The 21775-nt window shown below is 41.2% G+C and overlaps 1 protein-coding gene across 6 annotated transcripts in view; it reads right to left on the bottom strand.

The window, feature by feature from the left end:
* Positions 1-17418: 17418 nt before the first annotated feature.
* The window catches only part of ACSM1 (acyl-CoA synthetase medium chain family member 1), a 55716-nt gene continuing 51359 nt past the window's right edge, over positions 17419-21775 (bottom strand). For 4 of the 6 annotated variants that reach the window (XM_040257404.1, XM_040257414.1, XM_040257422.1 and 1 more), the window contains 4 exons: positions 21436-21563; positions 20419-20518; positions 19309-19428; positions 17419-17767 (listed from right to left, as the gene is read on the bottom strand). In XM_040257404.1, coding sequence (XP_040113338.1) covers positions 17681-17767; positions 19309-19428; positions 20419-20518; positions 21436-21563 — 435 coding nt within the window. In that variant the 3' untranslated portion in view covers positions 17419-17680. Of the gene's footprint in view, positions 17768-19308; positions 19572-19680; positions 19723-20418; positions 20519-21435; positions 21564-21775 lie in introns of all 6 variants that reach the window. The other 2 variants (XR_005723988.1, XM_040257430.1) reach the window with 2 other exon arrangements.

Raw genomic sequence — 21775 nt, 5'->3', positions numbered from 1 at the left:
GACCTTTAATTCCCTCATTGATCACACAGTGCAGACTTCTCTTCTGTTTGCCCAAGGTGAGAGTTCAGATGCTGAGATCACTTTTATTACTGCCTCCATTGCTGCATTCATTGTTATAAACACCAACATCTGAGGGCCTACCAAGTGCCAGCAGCCACCCTGCTCTCAACAGATAAGCCCACATAATCATCACTATCTATAAAGCCCATACAGAATTCATTATCCCTATTTTGTATCATGTTCATTTCCACTCATTCTCCAGTGGCATGAATGTTTTCCTCCACTTCAGACTCATAACCCATGGCTTCATCCTTTGTTGTGACACACAATGCCTAACAATATGTGCATTCTTCCTTAAACCTGAAGTTTCTTCAGTATTGTTTTATCATCTTTACCTTTCACCAAGAACCGGGTCATGACAGGTACTCATTCCAAACTTCAGTCTCATCATCCCTTGCTTTCTAAACATTTATATGCAAAATTAAATTAATCCTATTCTCTCCACTCCCTGCTTGTGTTATCTTTTCCTCATTTTTTTCTTTTTAATCTCAATGGATGGCAATTCCCTCTACAATAGCATTAGACTTCAACCCAGGAGGAGGAAATTTTTCAAGAGTAACCATCACAATATTATAAAGTAATTATCCTCTAATTAAAAACTACAAATAAAAATTATACTTAAAAAAAGAAGTCAATTAGACAAATACAAAAAGTCACTATTTACTTCTAGCTGAATTAAAACTAACATCAAACACCAGTACTGAAAAAATATCACAAAGGAGTCTTAGCTTAAACTCTTACCTTGATATACTGGAGGCTTGACCTAGGGAAGGAAGAAACAAAATTAAATTTGATATCAAAACATATTATTTTAACAATCTATATCCCCAGTAATTTGGCCACTTGATGCAAAGAGTTGACTCATTAGAAAAGACCCTGATGTTGGGAAAGATTGAAGGCAGGAGGAGAAGGGGGTGACAGAGGACAAGATGGTTGGATGGCATCACTCACTCAATGGATGTAAGTTTGAGCAAGAATCAGGAGATGGGGAATGACAGGGAAGCCTGGTATGCTGCAGTCCATGGGGTCGCAAAGAGTTGGACATGACTGAGTGACTGAACAGCAACAACCAATAGTTCCTGATAAAATATCAAAATAATAATCCTCAAAATTATAATAATCATTTTGATATAGGATAATGATTTATATGATTAAAAATAACAAAAACATCAGAATTTACTATTTAAGTCAGGCTACTTCCTACACAATTTCTGATAAGGAACTCAATGGTAAATAACTTATTTTTGACCAAAAGATCTTTTCAGTGAGTGAGTGAGTGAAGTCACTCAGTCATGTCCGACTCTTTGCGACCCTGTGGACTGTAGTCTACCAGGCTTCTCCGTCCATGGGATTCTCCAGGCAAGAATACTGGAGTGGGTTACCATTTCCTTCTCCAGGGAATCTTCCCTACCAAGGGATCGAACCCAGGTCTCTCACACTGGAGGCAGATGCTTTAACCTCTGAGCCACCAGGGAAGATAGGAATGGATAAAAGATCTTTTACATTTTATTAAATGAACACCTATCTATTTAATTTTTATAATGCAATGTAATTTGTTTTGATAATCAATCCATTTTTTTAATAAACACAAAGTTATAAATATACTAAAGCATTGTTATTTATTTTCTTAAATACAATATGTACATTGCAGTTCAGAACCTGGGATTATTTTAAAACCTTCCAAAAGGAAAAGGCAAAATCTTTCTGCTGAGATATGCCTCTTTATTCACTAGAAGCTTTTCTGAAATCTTTCAGGGAGTTGGCTGTTTTATGAATTGATATACACTGAAATATATCATGGTTTGAATTATCCAGACCAGTGAAAACAGAGTGTAATCTATGAGAAAGAAAGTGGGAGATGGCTAGAGGAAAAGCACAAGCAAAAAAAGAAAGGACAATAACATTTCAAGAAAGGAGAAATGTGCTTCCCAGATATGAGTTATAACCTGAGGAATTTTAGCTCAATTGAATCCAGGCAGAGCTTCATTTTAATATTATGCAAAGATACATTTTCTTCACCTTAAAACATATTTCCTCATTCAAAACCATAAGCAATATTCAGATTGAGACTGAAAGCTTTCTGAAGGTAGCCCCAAGACTTGCCAAGATTTAGAATATCATTAACTTTACACATTGCACAGGAAAACAGTGAGCTTTACTGTCCTTTGTCACCTAATCCCCCAGGCAGGGGCATGTGAAAAGAAGGATGGGGTCACCAAATACTTGATATTTATGTTTTCATCATGAAGAGAATGGTTTATAGATTGTCATTTTTCCACTGAGAATATAGTTCTTTGGCTCACTGAGTTCCTTAGCAAAAAGGTTAGAGTATTTTGCAAAGAATTTTCATTTCGAAGCTAATTTCTGTTAAAGTTTATACTCTAAAAGGAAATAAAGAGGAGAGCTGGACTCCTGGGTTCTGGTCCAACTTGTAAGGAACTTGGAAACTGTCACTCAACCACAAACAAGACAAAAGCCAAAAAACTGGAAAAAAACCCAAAACTCTTTATGGATCACTCAGAGAACTGAAGTCACAAGGCGAACTCTTGCTAGAGAATTAGAGAAACAGACTTGCAGATACAAGCAATCATCACTTACTGGAGCAGAGGCCCAAGGTCCGAATTCTCTACAGAACAGAACATCATGGGAGATAAATCTATAATCTAATGGGTGAAGTCCTGGGGGCTCTGTGTGGACAAGTGCATGAAATTTAATAATGCCAGATTGCCCAGTGTTAGGGGACACCCTATCTTTCATCAGTTTTATCTTTGGGAATCCTAAAGGATGTGTAAATATTGGGGGGGAAATCTCCACATGCTGTTGACATGAGAGAAGAAAAATAGTCATTTAAAAATAAACACTGTATTCTTTTCTATTTTTGAATAGACAAAATATCAAACAAAAAAGGAAATTATAGGCCAATATTTCTAAAGAACAAACATGCAACAATCCTTGACAATATATTGACAAACCAAATCCAACAATATATTAAAAGGATCATACATTGTGATATGGGACTGATTTCAGGGATGCAAGGATGGTTAAATATCCACAAATCAATCAGTGTAATAGAAAATATTCACAAATTGAAGAATGAAATCTATATGATCACATCAATAGATTGAGAAAAATTCAGCACACACACACACACACATATATATAACTACCTCAGCACAATAAGTTCCATCCATGACAAACCCACAGCTAACATCATATTCAATAGTGAAACACTGAAAGAATTTCCTCTAACATCAGGAACAAGACAAGGTCATCTACTCTTCACTTTTATTCAATATAGTTTTGGAAATCAGCAACAGCAATCAGAGAAGAAAAAGAAAAAAGCAATCCAAATTGGAAAGGAAGAGTAAAACTGTCACTATTTGCAGATAACATGATACAGTACACAGAAAATCCTAAAGATGCCACACAAAAACAACTTGAGCTCATTAATAAATTTTGTTAATGTGAAGCATGAAAAATTAATATACAAAAATCTGTTGGTTTTCTATATAATAACAATTAACTATCAAAAAAAGAAATTAAGGAAACAATCTCATTTACAGTTGCATTAAAAAAAAAAATCTGTGTTCAGAAACCATCGAGTTTAAAAAAACCTGTTCTCAGAAATATATGAGACTGATGAAAGAAATCAAAAACATAGAAAGGTACACTGTGTTCACGGATTGGAAGAATTTATATTGTTAAAATGACAATACTACCCAAGGCAATCTATATAATCAATGCAATCCCTTATCAAAATACCAATGGCATTTCTCACAGAACATGGGAACCACCTGAAAGTGATCCCAATGTCCAAAGCTGGAACTAGTTGAGCAACAAAATGAAAGAGGATTGCATTGTTCTAGAAAAAGGAAAATATATTTCAAGAAATCCATATGAAACTATTTTCCTTAGAGTATGAAATCTGCATGATTATGTAGATGCTCGGTCCTCCAAGATGTGAAATATAACTCTCCACTCCTTGTGATGTGCACACAGTAATTTCATCAGGGAGAATGTACACTGTGGCCAGGGGGGAAACACTGACTAAAGATCTTTTTTAATAATTTTAATAATACTTATAAATGGAGGAGTATACCATTTAAAAATTGTGAATCACTATGCTATACACTTGAAACTTACATAATATTGTACATCAACTATGCTTCAGTAAAGGAAGCCAAGCACCCAAGAGAAAAAATTTTACCAGAGCCTAAGAAGAAACACAAGTTGGAATCAAGATTGCCGGGAGAAATATCAATAACCTCAGATATGCAGATGACACCACCCTTATGGCAGAAAGTGAAGAGGACCTAAAAAGCCTCTTGATGAAAGTGAAAGAGGAGAGTGAAAAAGTTGGCTTAAAGCTCAACATTCAGAAAACGAAGATCATGGCATCTGGTCCCATCACTTCATGGCAAATAGATGGGGAAACAGTGGAAACAGTGTCAGACTTTATTTTTTTGGGCTCCAAAATCACTGCAGATGGTGACTGCAGCCATGAAATTAAAAGACGCTTACTCCTTAGAAGAAAAGTTATGACCAACCTAGATAGTATATTCAAAAGCAGAGACATTACTTTGCCGACTAAGGTCCGTCTAGTCAAGGCTATGGTTTTTCCTGTGGTCATGTATGGATGTGAGAGTTTGACTGTGAAGAAGGCTGAGCACTGAAGAATTTATGCTTTTGAACTGTGGTGTTGGAGAAGACTCTTGAGAGTCCCTTGGACTGCAAGGAGATCCAACCAGTCCATTCTGAAGATCAACCCTGGGATTTCTTTGGAAGGAATGATGCTGAAGCTGAAACTCCAGTACTTTGGCCACCTCATGTGAAGAGTTGACTCATTGGAAAAGACTTTGATGCTGGGAGGGATTGGGGGCAGGAGGAGAAAGGGACGACCGAGCATGAGATGGCTGGACGGCATCACGGACTCGATGGACATGAGTCTGAGTGAACTCCGGGAGATGGTGATGAACAGGGAGGGCTGGCATGCTGCGATTCATGGGGTCGCAAAGAGTCGGACATGACTGAGCGACTGAACTGAACTGAAATGGGGTTTGGCCCAAAGACAAGGTGACATTGGCAAAGGGAAATTGCCCAATTCCAACGCTCTCTCTCTCTCCTTCCTGTCTCATCTAAGGATAAACTCAGCCTACCCTCTAGCCTGGTAAATATAAAATCTTACATTAAAGGCCTATATATAATACCTCAGTTCCATCACAACAGGGCACAATATGGAGCTAACAACAAATCCTTCCAAGGCATACTAAAAGAAGAAATCACACAGTTTGAACTCAAAGTGCAAATATTTGAATCACATTTAATATGGAAGAGACAATCAAATCATTATCTCTGGGGATTTAAAACCACTGTGATTAACATGGTAATGGATCCAATGGTAAAAAGTGGACAATATGCAAGAATACATGAGGAAAAAGGATCCAAAGGAAAGCTGAGGCATGAAGAACACTATAACAGGAATGAGGAACACGTTTGATGGGTTTATTAACAAACTCAACATAGCTGAGAAACAATCAATGAACTTAAAGAAATGTCAGCAGAAACTTAAACAGATGCAAAGAAAATAATAATAAAGCAGAAATTACTCACGACAGTGGGACAATTACAAAGGACCTAACCTAAACATAATAGCAATACCTGTAGAAAAAGCAAAAAACATTTGAAACAATAATGACCAAGAAATTCTAAAATAATGATAATAATGATAATCACCGAGCCACAGATACAGGATGCTCACAGATTTCCAAGTGGGAATGAACACATACATATATATTTATATGTTGTTTATATATTTATATAACATATAAGAGAAAGAAAAACTTACGTAGAAGCCAGGTGTGGAGGGCATTGGGGTAATAATAACACCTTACCCAGGGAGGACAAAGATAGAAATACATCAGACTTCTATTCAGGAACCATGTGATCAAGAAGAAGGTGGAATGAAATATATGAAAAGTGTTAAAAGGAAAGAATCATCAACCCAGACTTCTGTAAACACTGAAATTAGCCTTCAAAGCATACTATGGAATAAAGAAAATTGTCAGAGTTAATGGTAAAGAGGTCAATTCTGCAAGAAGACATAATGATCCTTCATATGTATGTATTAACTATAGTGTCAAAAATTGACAGAATTTCTAGGATAAATAGATGAACTCACTATTGTAGTCAGAAATCAAAATATTTTATCAGTCATTGACAGATCCAAAATATAAAAATCCAATAAAAATACACTTGAACTGAACAACATTATCAACAAGCTGGGTCTAATGACATCTACAGAAAACTTCACCCAGTGACAGCAGACTACACATTCTTCTCAAACTCATATAGAACATTCCCCAGGACCATAATTCAGAGCCATAAAACACTTAACTAATTGAAAGTAATGGCATAGAAAGGATATTCTCAGACCACAATGGATCTGAAGTAGAAATCAGTAATAGAAAGATAACTGGAAAATCACACAAAAAATGGAGATTAAACTACATACCTCTAAAGAAAACATGGGTCAAGGAGGACATCTCAACAGAAATTTGAAAATATGTCAATCTAACTGAAAATAAATACATTAAAATTTGTGAGATGCAGTGAAAGCACTGCTTGGAGGGAAATTTGTAGAACTGAATGCAAATAAAATGTCTGTGACTATAAACATTCCCTTCATGGATGATTCAAAGTATATCTATAAGGTACTTTAGTAATACTCACAGCAAGGATAGTCCTCCAGAAGAAAATGACAAATGCAGTAATTCCCAAGGAGGCAGTAATCATGGTAAGCTTCCAAAGAATTTCATAAGCATCAGGCCCAAGATGGAAATGGTCAGGCAGAATATGGACCAGCTGAAATAATATTTGAGATGATGAGGAAACTTGAAGACAATTGCAGTATATCCATCACAAAGAATCAGCTTTAGAAAATATAAACCAACCTCCAGGAGGCACCTACATCCCTCTTATATGTCCTCATGGAGGAGAAAGGGGACAGAAGGATTCTAAAGGAGCAGGAGGAAACTTTTGGGAGCGTTGTGTTTACAGTCTTAATGCAGTAATGGTTTCATTGCTGCACACACATGTCAAATATCAACAGACTGTACTCATTAAAGAGGTGCTTGCTATCATAGGTAAATTATACCACACTTTAGCTATAGGAAAAAAGTCTGATACACAAACTGTTACAGATTTTATTTTGCTAATAGACACATCACAAGTATTTAAAAAATAGTTAGCAGAAATTAACTTATGAATGTAGAAGACATCTTAAAATTGAAAAATAAGTGAATGCAAACAGAGTGGATGGGAAACCTATGCCTTCTGCTGTATCTTCATGAAGTACCTGGAAAAACTCCTACTGAATGTTTCCTAAAATAACTCCAAAATGTATAGAAGGATGGGGAAAATAACAATAAAAAGATATAAATGAGATATAATGAGAATAATAGAGATATAAATGAGAATAATAGAGAAATAAAGATATAAATGAGAATAATAGAGAAATATTTATAGACATGGAAATAAGTGAGAAAGATGGGCAGCTTCTATTATAATAAAACTGATTATTTTTTCAACCAAAATTAATTAAACATTTTCATTTAGCCCAAGTTTCTAAAAACATTGAAGTTTCTTTTCATGTGCACTTTGATTCTGAACCAGAGCACATAATGTCAGACTTCTGAAGAACATAATGATTTGTACAATAGCACCATCTCATATATTATGATTAAAATGATAAGAATTGAATTTAGCTAAAAATACAATTCCAGTCAATAAAAAGAAGTCACTTTCATTTTTCATAGCATTGCACCTAAACAATTAATAGCAACCATGAAAATTAAATTATAAAAAATCAAAGTTTCTGAATAATAAAAACAAGAGGAAAGCATATTTTATTACAAAATCTAGTGATGTAAGTATTTTAGGAGGAAATAAACTCAATGTGATTCATACTAATCTACATACCAAGTTTCAGTTTTGTAAAAATAAAATCCTTCTACTCTAGAAAGTGGCTTCTGAAATCAACAGTATTTTCATCATCAACCCTCACAACTGAGGTCAGTAAAATGTGTGCTGTTGGGAATCATACACTGTCTTTGAGTGGACACTGAGAAACACAGATCAAATGCATAAAAAAGACAAACACCATCTGGTCAGTAACTGATAAAACATCTTCAGGCATGGGCACTCTTGTTCTGTATGGCAACTGTCTAAATGCTGCCACCAGTAGCTGACTCCTACCTAGAATTGATCCAGTGGGGTCAATAAACTGAGGTTCTCACAGTCAGTGGCCATGAGCAAGAGTGGAGGCAGCAAATGCAAGACAAGTTGCTTGATCCGAGTGCCCAAAGATGAGATAGGGGAAAGAGACCTTAACTAATCTATGAGAATACAGTCTCAATCCCTTTGAGGGAAAAAAAAAATTCCAACAGAGATTATCTAGACATTTCTTCCTTTGGAGGCTCAAAAGAAACATGTGGAGGTATTCATGTGGCATGACTATCTCAATGCAAAGGTTGTCCCAGGCACTGGGCCTTTCCAGATCCCGCAACATCTGGTGCATGCCAAAGAGAACAACTCCATTTATCTCTTGGGGGTGTTCTCAGTTGTTATCTTTCTTTCCTGGGTGTGGAAGAATATTTTTACGGGAGTGAAAACTTTCATAGTTAGTGAACCTGGCATTTCTTTCTATTTGAACCATTCTAAGGACTTGAAGGACCTTTCTGTTCTGGGTAAATCAGCACTCTCTACACAGACACTTCATTAAAGAAAGGACAATGACTCATTCACCTCCAGGTTACGTCACTCCTAAGGATTCCCCCGTTATAAACATCCCAGCAGGATGTAGCCACACTGACTGGGCTCTCAGGGCCCCCATCAATCTGGCTGGACAGAGTCCCTGAAGGCAGCATTCAAAAACACAAGGAAAGGGATGCCTCAGAAGTTGATAAAAGTCAACAAACCACAAAGCCCAGAGCACAAATGGCATTTCACTTTTTAGCAGACCAGTCCAACCCAGAGCTTAAATACCACAGTTCACAGGGCTGCCAAACTTCACAGATATGAAGGGTGTGCTCACAGGAACACACACTCCATAGGGGAAGACCCTGCACTTTCGTAGCTTGAAGCAGGATCTTGACAAATTTTCCAGGAGCCAGTCTAATTTTGAGCCCAAGACTCCTAATAAATAAGAGTTCCTTACTTAAAAAAAAATAATACTATTAAGACAATTCATATATCATACAATTCATTCATTTTTGACATACGACTCAACAGCTTTTAGTACATTTCCACTTCCTTCTTTGATCAAATAAAGTTACTATTTCAGGTTTCATCCTGTAAAGCCTGCTGTGTTTTGATACAAGCAGCAGCGACAGGACCAGGACAATGATGAGAACAGCTGCGGCAAGAGCCGGTTCAGGCTGGTCAAGAAACCTGCCCTGAGGACCTTGGTCTTCACGAAGGACTGAGTTCCCATTGAGGACGCCATGAAACATGCAGTTATTTAAGTTCAGTATGATAGAGCCCAGTGAAAAGGAAGAAACCACTGGTATTTGGTGTTTACTTACACGCATTTTTGGGTAAAGTGACCTGAGTAGGAGCCAGAAGAACAGTCTCTTCTCCTCCATACCCTGGTCCTCTCAGGGGCTCCGAAGTAGCCAGCTGAGAAGTAGGGTGGGGAGGGGCAGAGAGTGGTTGAATTTGGAACTGGGGAAGGGGTTGGGGAGGGGATTGGGGAGGGGGTGTGGCAGGAAGGGGGTGTGGCCTCCCGGGAGGAGTGGAAAGGGCTCCGGAAAAAGTACCAAGGGTCAACCAAGTCCTAAAGGGGAGGAAGGAGGGTTCCCACAGGTCAGTAGGCCAGCAGGTCAGCAGGTCAGGAGGCAACAAAAAATAGCTAAAGTGGAATCGCAGGAGCAGTTGGAGGGGACGACGGGCTCCGTCTTCCTCCAAGTCTTCTCCTGTTTGGACGATGCCCTAGCAACACGGATGCTTTCTACTTTCTCTCAGCCAATCACTTGCCTTAGCCTCTGATTCGTCATAGTGACATCCCTCGTGACCGCAAGTTTTAGAATGCCCCTCCCCTACCTGCTGACTCCTCAAGCGCCATTTCACCCTGGTCCTCTGGAACCTGTTCTGACCTTATGATTTCTCAGCTCTTGAATCCAGGTTCCCTGTTCCCCACTTCTGGCTTCCTTTGAGAACTCCCATGGGCAGTGGCTAAAAGCTGTATAAATCCATTAATGACAGAAATACAAGAATGATCAAATCCACAAGCAGAGTGGGAGGTTTTCACACCCCTCCTTCAAAAAGTCATACAATGTGCACACAGGACATCTGTAAGGTGTAGAAGATCTATTAAGATCTTCTATTAAGGAAATCGTTTTAATCATGATGGTTTCCCTGGTGGCTCAGTGGTAAAGAATCTGCCTCTCAATACAGGGGACACAGGTTCCATCCCTGGGTGGGGAGAATCTCCTAGAGGAGGAAATGGCAACCCACTCCAGTATTCCCTCTCCCGTATTCTCGCCTGGGAAACCCCATGCACAGAGGAGCCTGGTGGGCTACAGTCCATGGGGTTGCAAAAGAGTCGGATACCACTTAGCAACGAAACGTTTAAATCATACAACTGTACCCATATATCCATCAGTATCATATAACAACTGTAAAGGAAGCATTAGTTTTAGGCACATATAGTATACTTACAGAAGCTAACACTATTTATTTTGTCCACAAAGCAAATTTCTATGTATTTCAGAGGAGCAAAATCACACAGAGCTTGTTTTCGGTAATGTAATTGTTCTAGAAGAGTCAGGATGAAAGCTAACTAGTATTTCTCATGTTTGGAAATTGAGAAATACCCTTACACATAAAATATGGGTAAAGAGCAATTCTAAAGGGAAAGATGTTACAGTTGAATTGGACTACATGGTCATGATAATATAGTAATAAAATCTTGTTTCCTTCTGGCCTGTGAATTCCACTTTGTGTGACAAGAGGGTATGGTCTCAAAATCATCCCTAAATAATTTAGACATTTTAATACCTGAAACAGGGTTAGATACATCCCCTGTTAGCATGGGCTTTAGGTTATGAACCTAAACAGGGGGAAAATATCCACTCTAAGTTCATCAACGTCTCTTCTGAGGGGATCTGAGGACAACACCCAAACAGGAGTGCTGGGTGGGGAGAGCCAAGCAGGTGGGCAGAGGCCAAAGGACCCAGGTGGTTAGACAAACGCTACTGGTGATCATCTATTCTGGGCCATGCTTGAAGTAAACTTCCTAAAGATACTTTTCTGCATGATCTACACAGTGTTTTCCCAGTTCCTTCAGGCCCATGGCAGCTTTAAAATAGTTGCTTTAAATCTATAGCTTTTTAGTGTTATGGAAATTTACTGTAAACGGGAGGCATTCTATTAATGTTATAATGGAAAATCAATGCATTTTACTATAAATACAAAGAAATGATTAAAAAAAAGCAAAACAAAAAACAGAGATAACAAAACAATAGTGTTAATTTTCTTTAGATGTATTTGCCTGCCAACTAAGCTCCACAGTTGGGCTATCTAGTTATAAAAAGGCAGTCTAGGCACAGAAGGGGGTGGAAGTCAGACTAGGCCAGAAGTGAATGGGAGGCCTATAAGGGACTGGAGAGTCACCCTAGTTATAGCTCAAGCAAGGACCATAGAAAGAAGTGAACAGACTTAAGGGGCCTGGAAACTGTGAGACCATCTGTGCAGCTGAGGAAGCATCTCCAAAGCCGGTTCAGCCTCTCACCCAGGAGAGCCCTCATTGGCCTCTGTAGATAGGGCCAGCAGCATAGGGCTTGAGACCCAGCTGTGCTGCTTACCTGCAGCGGGACCCTGGGTGGGTTTCTTTCCCTAAAATGGGAGTGTCCGCTCCTGCATACAAAAAGTGTCATAAAGATAAAGGGGGGCCATGTGCTGAGCACCCGTGCACGTTAGCGTCATCGTCTCCCCAAGGGCAATGTGACAGCTTAGGAGGTGTGAAGCCTTTAAAGGTCTCTCTCCTGTTACCAGCCTGTGCTAAGCACTGCAATTTGCAGGCATCTTTTTATGGTCCATACCATCTGTATCCTCATTGCACAGATACAAAATCAGATTCAGAGTGGTCAGGGAGACGTGCTTTACCCAGGCTGAGAAAAGGGTCAGAGGGGACTTAGGTCTAGGGGGGAAGGTTGGGAGAGGAGGAAGCTGAGGCTGGAGTCTCCAGAGAAAGAAGGGGCCAGAAAGAAGGCTACCTGTAGTCCAACTTTGCTCAGGGTCAGCCCTGCTCTGAAGATGAAGCAAACCAGGCGGCCATGGTCATACCTGACTCTTCCACCTCGGGCTGATGGTCAGCCCTTGCTGTGGTGATCATAATATTATTATACAATAGTCTTGATGATGTCTTTCCTGTTACGGTGTTTCTGTAGAAGAGCACAGCCTACTCTGACACATAGCAGAGGTTCTGGGCAGGCTCCCTTCCTTCCCTCGCTTGACCTTCGGATCTGCTAAACCCCATGCAACACCCCTACTTCAAGTGCACATGGTCCCTAGAGTATGTCCTGTCCCCAGAGCCACCCTATGCTGGCCACTCTTTGGCATCTCTTAGGCACAGCCCTCTGAAAGACCTTGCAGTGGGACAGAAGCCTAGCACAGAGTTTGAAGCCAGGAAAACACCTAGTTCTGAGAGGGTAACAGGCAGGAAGGCTAGGGGTCCCCAAGGGGAGGAAATAGAAGGCAGATTTTAAAAAATCTCTCTCTTAAGTGGCAGGAGGAAACAAACTACAAGTGCCAGACTTTTTTTTTTTTTTCCTTCTCTATACAAAATTAAAAGGTTTCTTTTAAAATTATGTGTTGCCATGATGACACCCGGCTCCACTTGAACATAACATTTCTCAAACCTTGAGCTAACCGATGCGTTTTTCTTATGGAAATGTTTTTCTTAAGCTATATTAATGAACTATGTATTTATTTGGAAATTTTCCTTTCTTTGAGATTCACGTCAACTGTTTTATGGCCCAGGATGACTCACGTTGTGCCAATGGTATCTTAAGAGACATGCTGTGGGTGAGGGGCCTGGTGCCACTTTCTCAGTTTTGAAGCAATTCCTTTCTCAAATTAGCATCAATAAACTGTGGAAAATTCTGAAAGAGATGGGAATACCAGACCACCTGACCTGCCTCTTGAGAAACCTGTATGCAGGTCAGGAAGCAACAGTTAGAACTGGACATGGAACAACAGACTGGTTCCAAATAGGAAAAGGAGTACATTGGAGAAGACAATGGCAGCCCACTCCAGTACTCTTGTCTGGAAAATCCCATGGACAGAGGAGCCTGGAGGGCTGCAGTCCATGGGGTCACTGAGGGTCGGGCTGAGCGACTTCACTTTCACTTTTCACTTTCATGCGTTGGAGAAGGAAATGGCAACCCACTCCAGTGTTCTTGCCTGGAGAATCCCAGGGACAGGGGAGCCTGGTGGGCTGCCATCTGTGGGTTGCAGAGTCGGACACGACTGAAGTGACTTAGCAGCAAGGCTGTATATTGTCACCCTGCTTATTTAACTTGTATGAACTTGTATGCAGAGTACATCATGAGAAATGCTGGGCTGGATAAAACACAAGCTGGAATCAAGATTGCTGGGAGAAATATCAATAACCTCAGATATGCAGATGACACCACCTTTATGGCAGAAAGTGAAGAGGAACTAAAGAGCCTCTTGATGAAAGTGAAAGAGGAGAGTGAAAAAGTTGGCTTAAAGCTCAACATTCAGAAAACTAAAATCATGGCATCTGATCCCATCACTTCATGGCAAATAGATGGGGAAACAGTGTCAGACTATATTTTGGGGGGTTCCAAAATCACTGCAGATGGTGACTGCAGCCATGAAATTAAAAGACACTTACTCCTTGGAAGCAAAGTTATGACCAACCTAGACAGCATATTAAAAAGCAGAGACATTACTTTGTCCACAAAAGTCCATCTAGTCAAGGCTATGGTTTTTCCAGTAGTCATGTATGGATGTGAGAGTTGGATGATAAAGAAAGCTAAGTGCTGAAGAATTGATGTTCTTGAACTGTGGTGTTGGAGAAGACTCTTGAGTGTCCCATGAACTGCAAGGAGATCCAACCATTCCATCCTAAAGGAGATCAGTCCTGGGTGTTCATTGGAAGGACTGACTTTGAAGCTGAAACTCCAATACTTTGGCCACCTGATGGGAAGAACTGACTGAGTTGAAAAGATCCTGATGCTGGGAAAGATTGAGGGCAGGTGGAGAAGGGGATGACAGAGGATGAGATGGTTGGATGGTATCACTGACTCAATGGACATGGGTTTGGGAAGACTGGCAGTTGGTGATGGACAGGGAGGCCTGGCATGCTGTGGTTCATGAGGTCACAAGGAGTTGGACACGACTGAGCTACTGAACTGAACTGTACTGATAGATAAATAAATTCTTGCTACAAACTAGCAAGGGAGCACTCTTTCTACCCCCTTCGCAGGTCTATGTCAGAAGCTTTCTCTATCTCTTTCATGGTTTAATAAAAGCTCTGAGCGATCAAGCCTCATCACTGACCCCGGTTCGAATTCCTCGCGTCTGGAGGCCAAGAATCCTAGCATTGTTCATGGCTCATAGCCTCAACCTTTCCCTTCTTGGATGGTGCAGTTCATGCTGATCTCCTGAGTGCAGTGGCTTGAAGTGGGATCTTAGTTTCTTGACCAGGAATCAAACCCAGGCGGTGGCAGTGAAAGCACTGACACCTAACCACTAGACCTCAAGTGCTACTGGGCTTGAAGAAGGAGTTCAGCCCTTGTCCTCTTTGTAGAAAAAAATTAAGCAACTACAGAAGGTAGTGAAGCAGGTACAGCTTATTAGAAGAAAAGTACATGTGGAAAGCTAGAGTCACGTTTTTGAGATGGCTTAAATTGCCTACATGGGGGCATTTTCTAAGTTCCCTCTAGCCAGTCATCTTGCTTTGTTGCGCTTTTTGCCCATATTTGGCCTGACTCAGGGTTCTCCCCAATGTGCCCACACATCTTTTAACAAAGATGGATTCCAGCATGAGTGTGACTGTGGTTATATAAATCTGCATGGATGGACCTGTATGTCTGAGTTGCTGTGTTTGGGAGTATATCGATTGTGAATGTGAATTTTCCACTGCACGGCTATTATTGAGTGTCTCTCTGTTTTTCTCTCTATGCACTTGTGTGGTTGCATTTTTGTCACGAATTGAGTGTACATTGGTTGTGTAAATCTGTGTGTGTCTGTGACTCAGGCCTTACCTACTAGATATGTGTGTATGTGTCTCAGGGCATATGTGTCCTTGGAGCTGTGTTTGTATTTTATATGTATGGGAGTGTGTTGTATGTGAAGTTGCTGTTCCTTTGGATGTTCCCTTTTGTATCTGTCTGTCTTCTTCTTTGTATCTATTTGCATGTGTCTATGTTCTGTATTTGCGTGTGTCTCTGCCTTCATGTTTGTTTTGTGCCTCCATAAAGTATGTGTGGGTCTGTCCTGTGAGATTGTTTCCCATGGCCCTGAGTATGTGCACCCGTGTGTGTGTGTGTTCCCCTCAGAGTGTCATGGCTTTGTTGGTCTGCTTGTGAGCCACACATGAGCCCACCACCTGAGTCCCCAGGGGAGGCTGGGGGGATTCTGTGCCTGAGGGTCTCCATGTCTGTGGTGTCTGTGTATTTCCTTGTGAGTGTGTATATCTGTGCACCTCAAGAGGGCAGCTGCAGAGGGGATCTGCCTATTGGTGACCCCCAGGAATGGGTGAGAAGGGTGACAGTGTATGCTTCTCTCACTCCCAGATTCAACCTCTTCTGCCTCCACTCCTTCTGCCTCCCCCTTGCTCCTTGAAAGAAAAGCTATGGCCAACCTACTCAGGATATTAAAAAGCAGAGACATCACTTTGCTGACAAAGCTCTGTCTTGTCAAAGCTATGGTTTTTCCAGGAGTCATGTATGGATATGAGAGTTGGACTATAAAGAAAGCTGTGTGTGACGAATTGATGCTTTTGAACTGTGGTGTTGGAGAACTCTTGAGAGTCCTTTGGACTGCAAGGAGACCAAACCTGTCAACCCTAAAGGAAATCAGTCCTGAAGCTGAAACTCCAAATGTTTGGCCATCTGATGCGAAGAATTGACTCATTAGAAAAGACCCTGATGCTGGGAAAGACTGAAGGTGGGAGGAGAAGGGGATGACAGAGAATGAGATGGCTGGGTGACATCACTGACTTGATGGACATGAGTTTGAGCAAGCTCTGGGAGTTGGTGATGGACAGGGAAGCCTAGCGTGCTGCAGTCCATGGGGTCGCAAAGAGTTGGACATTACTGAGCGACTGAACTGAACTGCCTCCACTCCTTCCAGTCTCTGGTGGCTCCATCTCAGTCTGCATGGATGAGTGGAGTGAAGGATTAGTTCACAGAATCCCAGGCCAAGGGGATCAGAGGGCCCTGGATGGCACAATAAGGAGAGGTGTCTGGGGAGGATTCTGGGCCCCTGGGAAGAGGCTGGGGAACAAAGCTCCTGGGTCCCTTGGAAGAGCTGGTGGAGTCCTGCAGGACTCCTGGGTCCTCAGAGGGCAGGACTCTCACTCACCTGTGCTGACCCCAGCTCAATCTGCAAGCACCAACATCAGCGTTATTAGTCGGGGGAGAGGCAGTGGATCCACTGGATGGTGGCAGATGAGAAGCGTAGTCACCAAGCTGGGCTGCCCTCCCTCTACTCCATTCCTTAGACACCACAAATGCCCTGCCTCCTGCCTCACTCTCTAGTTGGGCAGAAGCAAGCCAGACATCTGGGGCCCCACAGATTGTCCTCCTAGACCTCCAGCTCCTGGTCACTGAATGAGTGTGAGCGGCCACCCAGAGTCTCTGGAATTAGGAGGAAGAATCAGGCCCTGGGGCAATCTTTGATGGGGATTATGGGAATTACAGAGGGCCAGCACTTAGCTATGGTGTTAGAGAAGACTCTTGAGTCCCTTGGACTGCAAGGAGATCAAACCAATCAATCCTAAAGGAAATCAGTCCTGAATATTCATTGGAAGGACTGATGCTAAGGCTGAAGCCACCTGAATCAAAGAACTGACTCATTGAAAAAGACCCTGATGCTGGGAAAGATTGAAGGCAGGAGAAGAAGGGGATGACAGAGGATGAGATGGTTTGATGGCATCACTGACTTGATGGACATGAGTTTGAGCAAGCTCCGGGAGCTGGTGTTGGACAGGGGAGCCAGGCATGCTGCAGTCCATGGGTTGCATAGAGTGGGACATGACTGAGTGAGTGAACTGAACTAAGCATTTAGCACCAGATCTCTCAAAATAAACACACAACAGAGTCACTGTTGATGCTAACTCAAATATTTTATTTCCTTTAGCCCCATTCTGAGCGCTCACATGGGCAATCTTAGAGGAACAGGGAACTTGAAGAAAGGATAGTGACTGATATTATTTTAAAAGTACCAAAATGCTGGAATGTTGGCCTTCCTGGTTCTCTTTCAAGTCACCTCTCTCAACATTCCTCTCCTCATCCTCACCATCATGAGGAAACTGAGGCAGTTAGGAATTTGGCCAAGATCACAGGATGACTTCTGAGCTTATTGCCAACTACTTTTGACCAAACTCCTTCTTCCGAAGCTCACTTCTTTTTATCTTGCCAGTGATGGTTTTGGGCAGCTCTGAGACAAACTCCACCTGGATGAAGATAAAGCAAACCCATTCCAATGGAGATCCCCTGATCCCCATCATTTTCTATCAACTCCCAGCAGCTCTCCTCCTTTGCCCCTTCACAGACCCCCAGACAGGTGGACACCATGGCACAGTCTGGTGCCACCATTATTGGGGTCCACCAGTTGTGGGGTCCACCATTTTTGTCAAAATCTTCTACCCTCTGAAGTTGGATGCAGCCCTTTGATGTACTTTGACCAATGAATTATGTGTAGGAGTGAAGTATGCCACCTCTAATAAAATAGTTGCGAATCATTGAGACAGGCCACCTTCTCTGTCCATCTCTTCTAGTACTCTGGTGGGTACCTACAAGGCAGTTGCTCCTTTATCCTGGTCTCAAGATGAGGAGATGTGGAACAAAGGCCCCAGGAAAGCTATGGTGGACAAGTGGCATGAGCAAGAAAGACATCTTCCTTGTTACAACCCACTACAAATTGGGGACTGTTTGTTACCCACAGTAACATCTAACCCTTCTTAACTGCTATGCATCCTATATTATGCTCTTGAAAAAGCATCAGATCCTAATCTTAACAGCATGAACTCTGTTGTCAGGTACACATGATCTTAAATTCCACCTTTTATTTATTCTAATCTCAGGCAATTTTCTTTGAGTGTCTGAGCCTCAGTTTCCTCTTTGTAGACTGGGAAGCCTATCTCAGGTTATAGAGAGGATTAAATAAAATAATAATGTGTGTAAAGCATTCAGTCCAGGGTCTGGTACACATAGTAAATGCTCAATAAATGTTAGATATATAGCTTTATAATATGTATGGATTGTAAGCATTCAGACAATGCAGCAAATTATTATTACAAAAGAAGGAAATATTAACTTTTCGTTTTTAAACAAATAGTATAGTATTATATATATTCTTTCATAGCCTGTGTTTTTATCTCAATAATATATTGTCATGATATTTTTATGTTAAAAATAAAAATCACATTTTCAGTTACAGAATAATATTACATTTCTTGAATAATTTAATCCTTTCTCTATTGTTGATCATTTTTTGTATTTTGTTCATGGCATTTGAAACAAATGAAGTTGAATAAAAAGTATCAGAATGCATTACATGTTGTTAGGATAAATATCATTTTGTTAATTTTTGTTTTTACGTATGTATATGTATACTGGATTGCAATATAAAATGTATATTTCAGTACAAATAATGTTTTTCAAAAGTTTTGAAGTTGCTGATTTGGATGTCTTTTTCAAATTTTGAAAGATTATAAATAATTTACATGGATATCTTTGGACAATTGTCTAATATTTTTTCTTTAGGTTGACATGCCAGCAATGGCTGAGTTTCTGACACAGGATAGAGGTTCTATCCAATTCAGTGGGCTCCCTCACACCCATAAGCTGAAAAGCTTCTTCTGTAGACAAAACTGTTAGTTCTGTTGGGTACTTTTGCTTCACCCCAGCTACACTACATCCTATGAGGCTTGAGGCAGTGGAATCCCCAGAAGCACTCAAGGGGACCAGAGCCCACCCATCTGCTCTCACTCACCTTCCTTGGGTACTTGTATGGGGCTGTCACTGACTTCACATGCTGCTGCAGCTCTTTGGTGAGCTCGTCTGGGTCACGGCCCGAGAATCCTGGGTTCAGGACAATAAATGCCTTCACTACCTGCAGTAAAGAACCAGCGTGGAGACTCAGGCGAGTTCAAAAAGTAAATGCTTGGCACTTCCAGTGGTTAAGACTCTCCTCTGCAGCAGAGGGCACTATTCCATCCCTGGTCAGGGAACTGAGATCCCACATACCATACTGCACTGGGTGGCCAAAAATAAAACAAAGGGTAAATGCTCATTAAATTAATGGAAAAACAAATGGACAGTTGAGCTTTTAGAAATCTGAATACTTCTGATTTCTACTTTTTACCCGGAAAAATCATTTAACTTCTCTTAATCTCAATTTCCTTTCCTGTGAAATGGGGAGAGAAGAGGTTCATTCTTCATCAGGTTTATGTAAAGATTCCATGAGACAATGCATATAAAACTTGAAGCTAGTTTAAATTTATCTGCATCTCTATCATTGTTATCATCACCATTTTCACTAGGTAGGTAGAGTTCTATGGGCAGTTAATAATTGTTAAAACTTGGCACTTAATAAATGTTGGTAATCTACTAGTTTCATATTATTACTTATGTCTTCATTTAATTTCACAGGGATCGTACACAGAAGGTGTTCAATGCACACTTGTTGAATCCATGAATGTATCCTCTGGACCCAGAGTCCTCAATTTTCCTTTTGACTCTACCACTCATTAGCTGAGTAATCCAGACATGTTATTTAACCTCTTCATGCCTCTGTTTCCTTTTGTGTAAAAAGGTATAAAAAGAATCCTTAGTTCATTGTGCTCTGTGAGGGATAAATAAACTGGTGTAGAGAAAGGGTTCATTAACTCCTAGATGGCCTCAGCAGCGGCATTCCCAATGAGCATCATTTCAGTCACAGATGAGGCCACAGTGCCCCCTGCTGACCACGTAGTGTAAGTGCACATGTACACTAACTGCCCTCCCTCCTGGCAAGGCTGGGTAGGTATGGGCCTGGAGCATACATGGACGTGTCTTCCCAGTCCCACACCCAGCCACGATGACCCCATGTCCTCCTCCTCACCTCCCCTCGAACCGGGTCCGGGCTGCTCACCACAGCAGACTCAGCCACCGCTGGGTGCTCTGCCAGGGCATTCTCTACTTCTGCTGGCCCAATGCGGTACCTGCAGGACCAATGGTTCCTTCTGAGCAAATTCCAAGGCTAGGGTGACACAGGCTCTCAGGTCTCACCTTTTGGAGACACATCTTCCCCTGGCACAGAGGGAAAGTATCACAGGGAGCCAGAGGCCTGTGCAAAGGCTGTGTAAGAGGACTGAAATGTGGATTCCTGAAGTCAGGCAGCTTCCTCTGGCATGAAAACTCTTTATCGTCAACATTTGTTGAAATTTTACATCCTGTTCCTAAACTACGTAATGTGTCATTTTATCTCCTTTATAAATTATTCAAGACTTAGGAACAACAGAATTGGAGTCAGGCCATTTTTGTTTAAATCTGGGCTGCACCCTCTACTGTCTTTGAAACTTCCGGCAAATTTTTTTTTCCACTGGTCACTGACTCAGTTTCCTCATGTAAAATGAGCATAATCAAGAGAATTCCCTGGTGGTTCAGTGGTTAGGACTCTGTGCTTCCACTGCCGAGGACATGCGTTCAACCCCCACTCAGGAAAATAAGATCCCTCATGCTGCAGAGTGTGGGCCTCTGCCCCTAAAATTTAAAAAAAAAAAAAAAAAAGAATGGGCATAGTCACATCTACCTTCTAGCATTGAGAAGTGGATTGTATAAAACACTGCACAGAGCACTGTCACATAATACATTTTCCATAAAGGTGAATTTTATTATTGTTGTTATGTTCTTCTGTGGTGTGTGCTTCATCAGAGGAGCACACAGAATAAGCTCCCTCAACAAAGAGGGACCAAAGTAAAGTTTTCCTTGCCAGTCCCTTTAAATTGCATGATGTCTTACCATGGTTCAGAACTAGTCTGAGAGTCCACCACCAATGCACGAAGGAATGTCTGGGCAAGCTAGATCCCTCGAGGCATATGAGAGTGATACCTTCTGGCTCAGGGTCAGCTACACCTACCCGGATGCGTTGATGACATCGTCACTCCTCCCAAGGAACCAGAAGTAGCCCTCTTCGTCAATAGTTGCTCTGTCCCCCGTGTTATAAAAGTCCCCACATTCCACTTCAGCTGTTCTCTCTGGGTTATTCTGCGAAGAGAACAGCACTCCTTTGTTGAAAGCAGTGAGTTTACAGATGATGACGCTCAACACAGGGTTCAGATACTGGCTTCAAATCCTTCTCTACCTGATTTGGGCAGTTTTTATATCTCTCTATTTTCATTGAATGCAAGCACTCAAAGCATGCTACTGGTAAAATAGTGAACAATACTAAGCAAATTTTAAGAGCATTAAAAAAATAA

The sequence above is a fragment of the Oryx dammah genome, unplaced genomic scaffold (genome assembly GCF_014754425.2).
Source record: "Oryx dammah isolate SB20612 unplaced genomic scaffold, SCBI_Odam_1.1 HiC_scaffold_2, whole genome shotgun sequence".
In the NCBI taxonomy this organism is placed as follows: domain Eukaryota; kingdom Metazoa; phylum Chordata; class Mammalia; order Artiodactyla; family Bovidae; genus Oryx; species Oryx dammah.
This window is presented reverse-complemented; position numbering and strand designations above follow the sequence as displayed.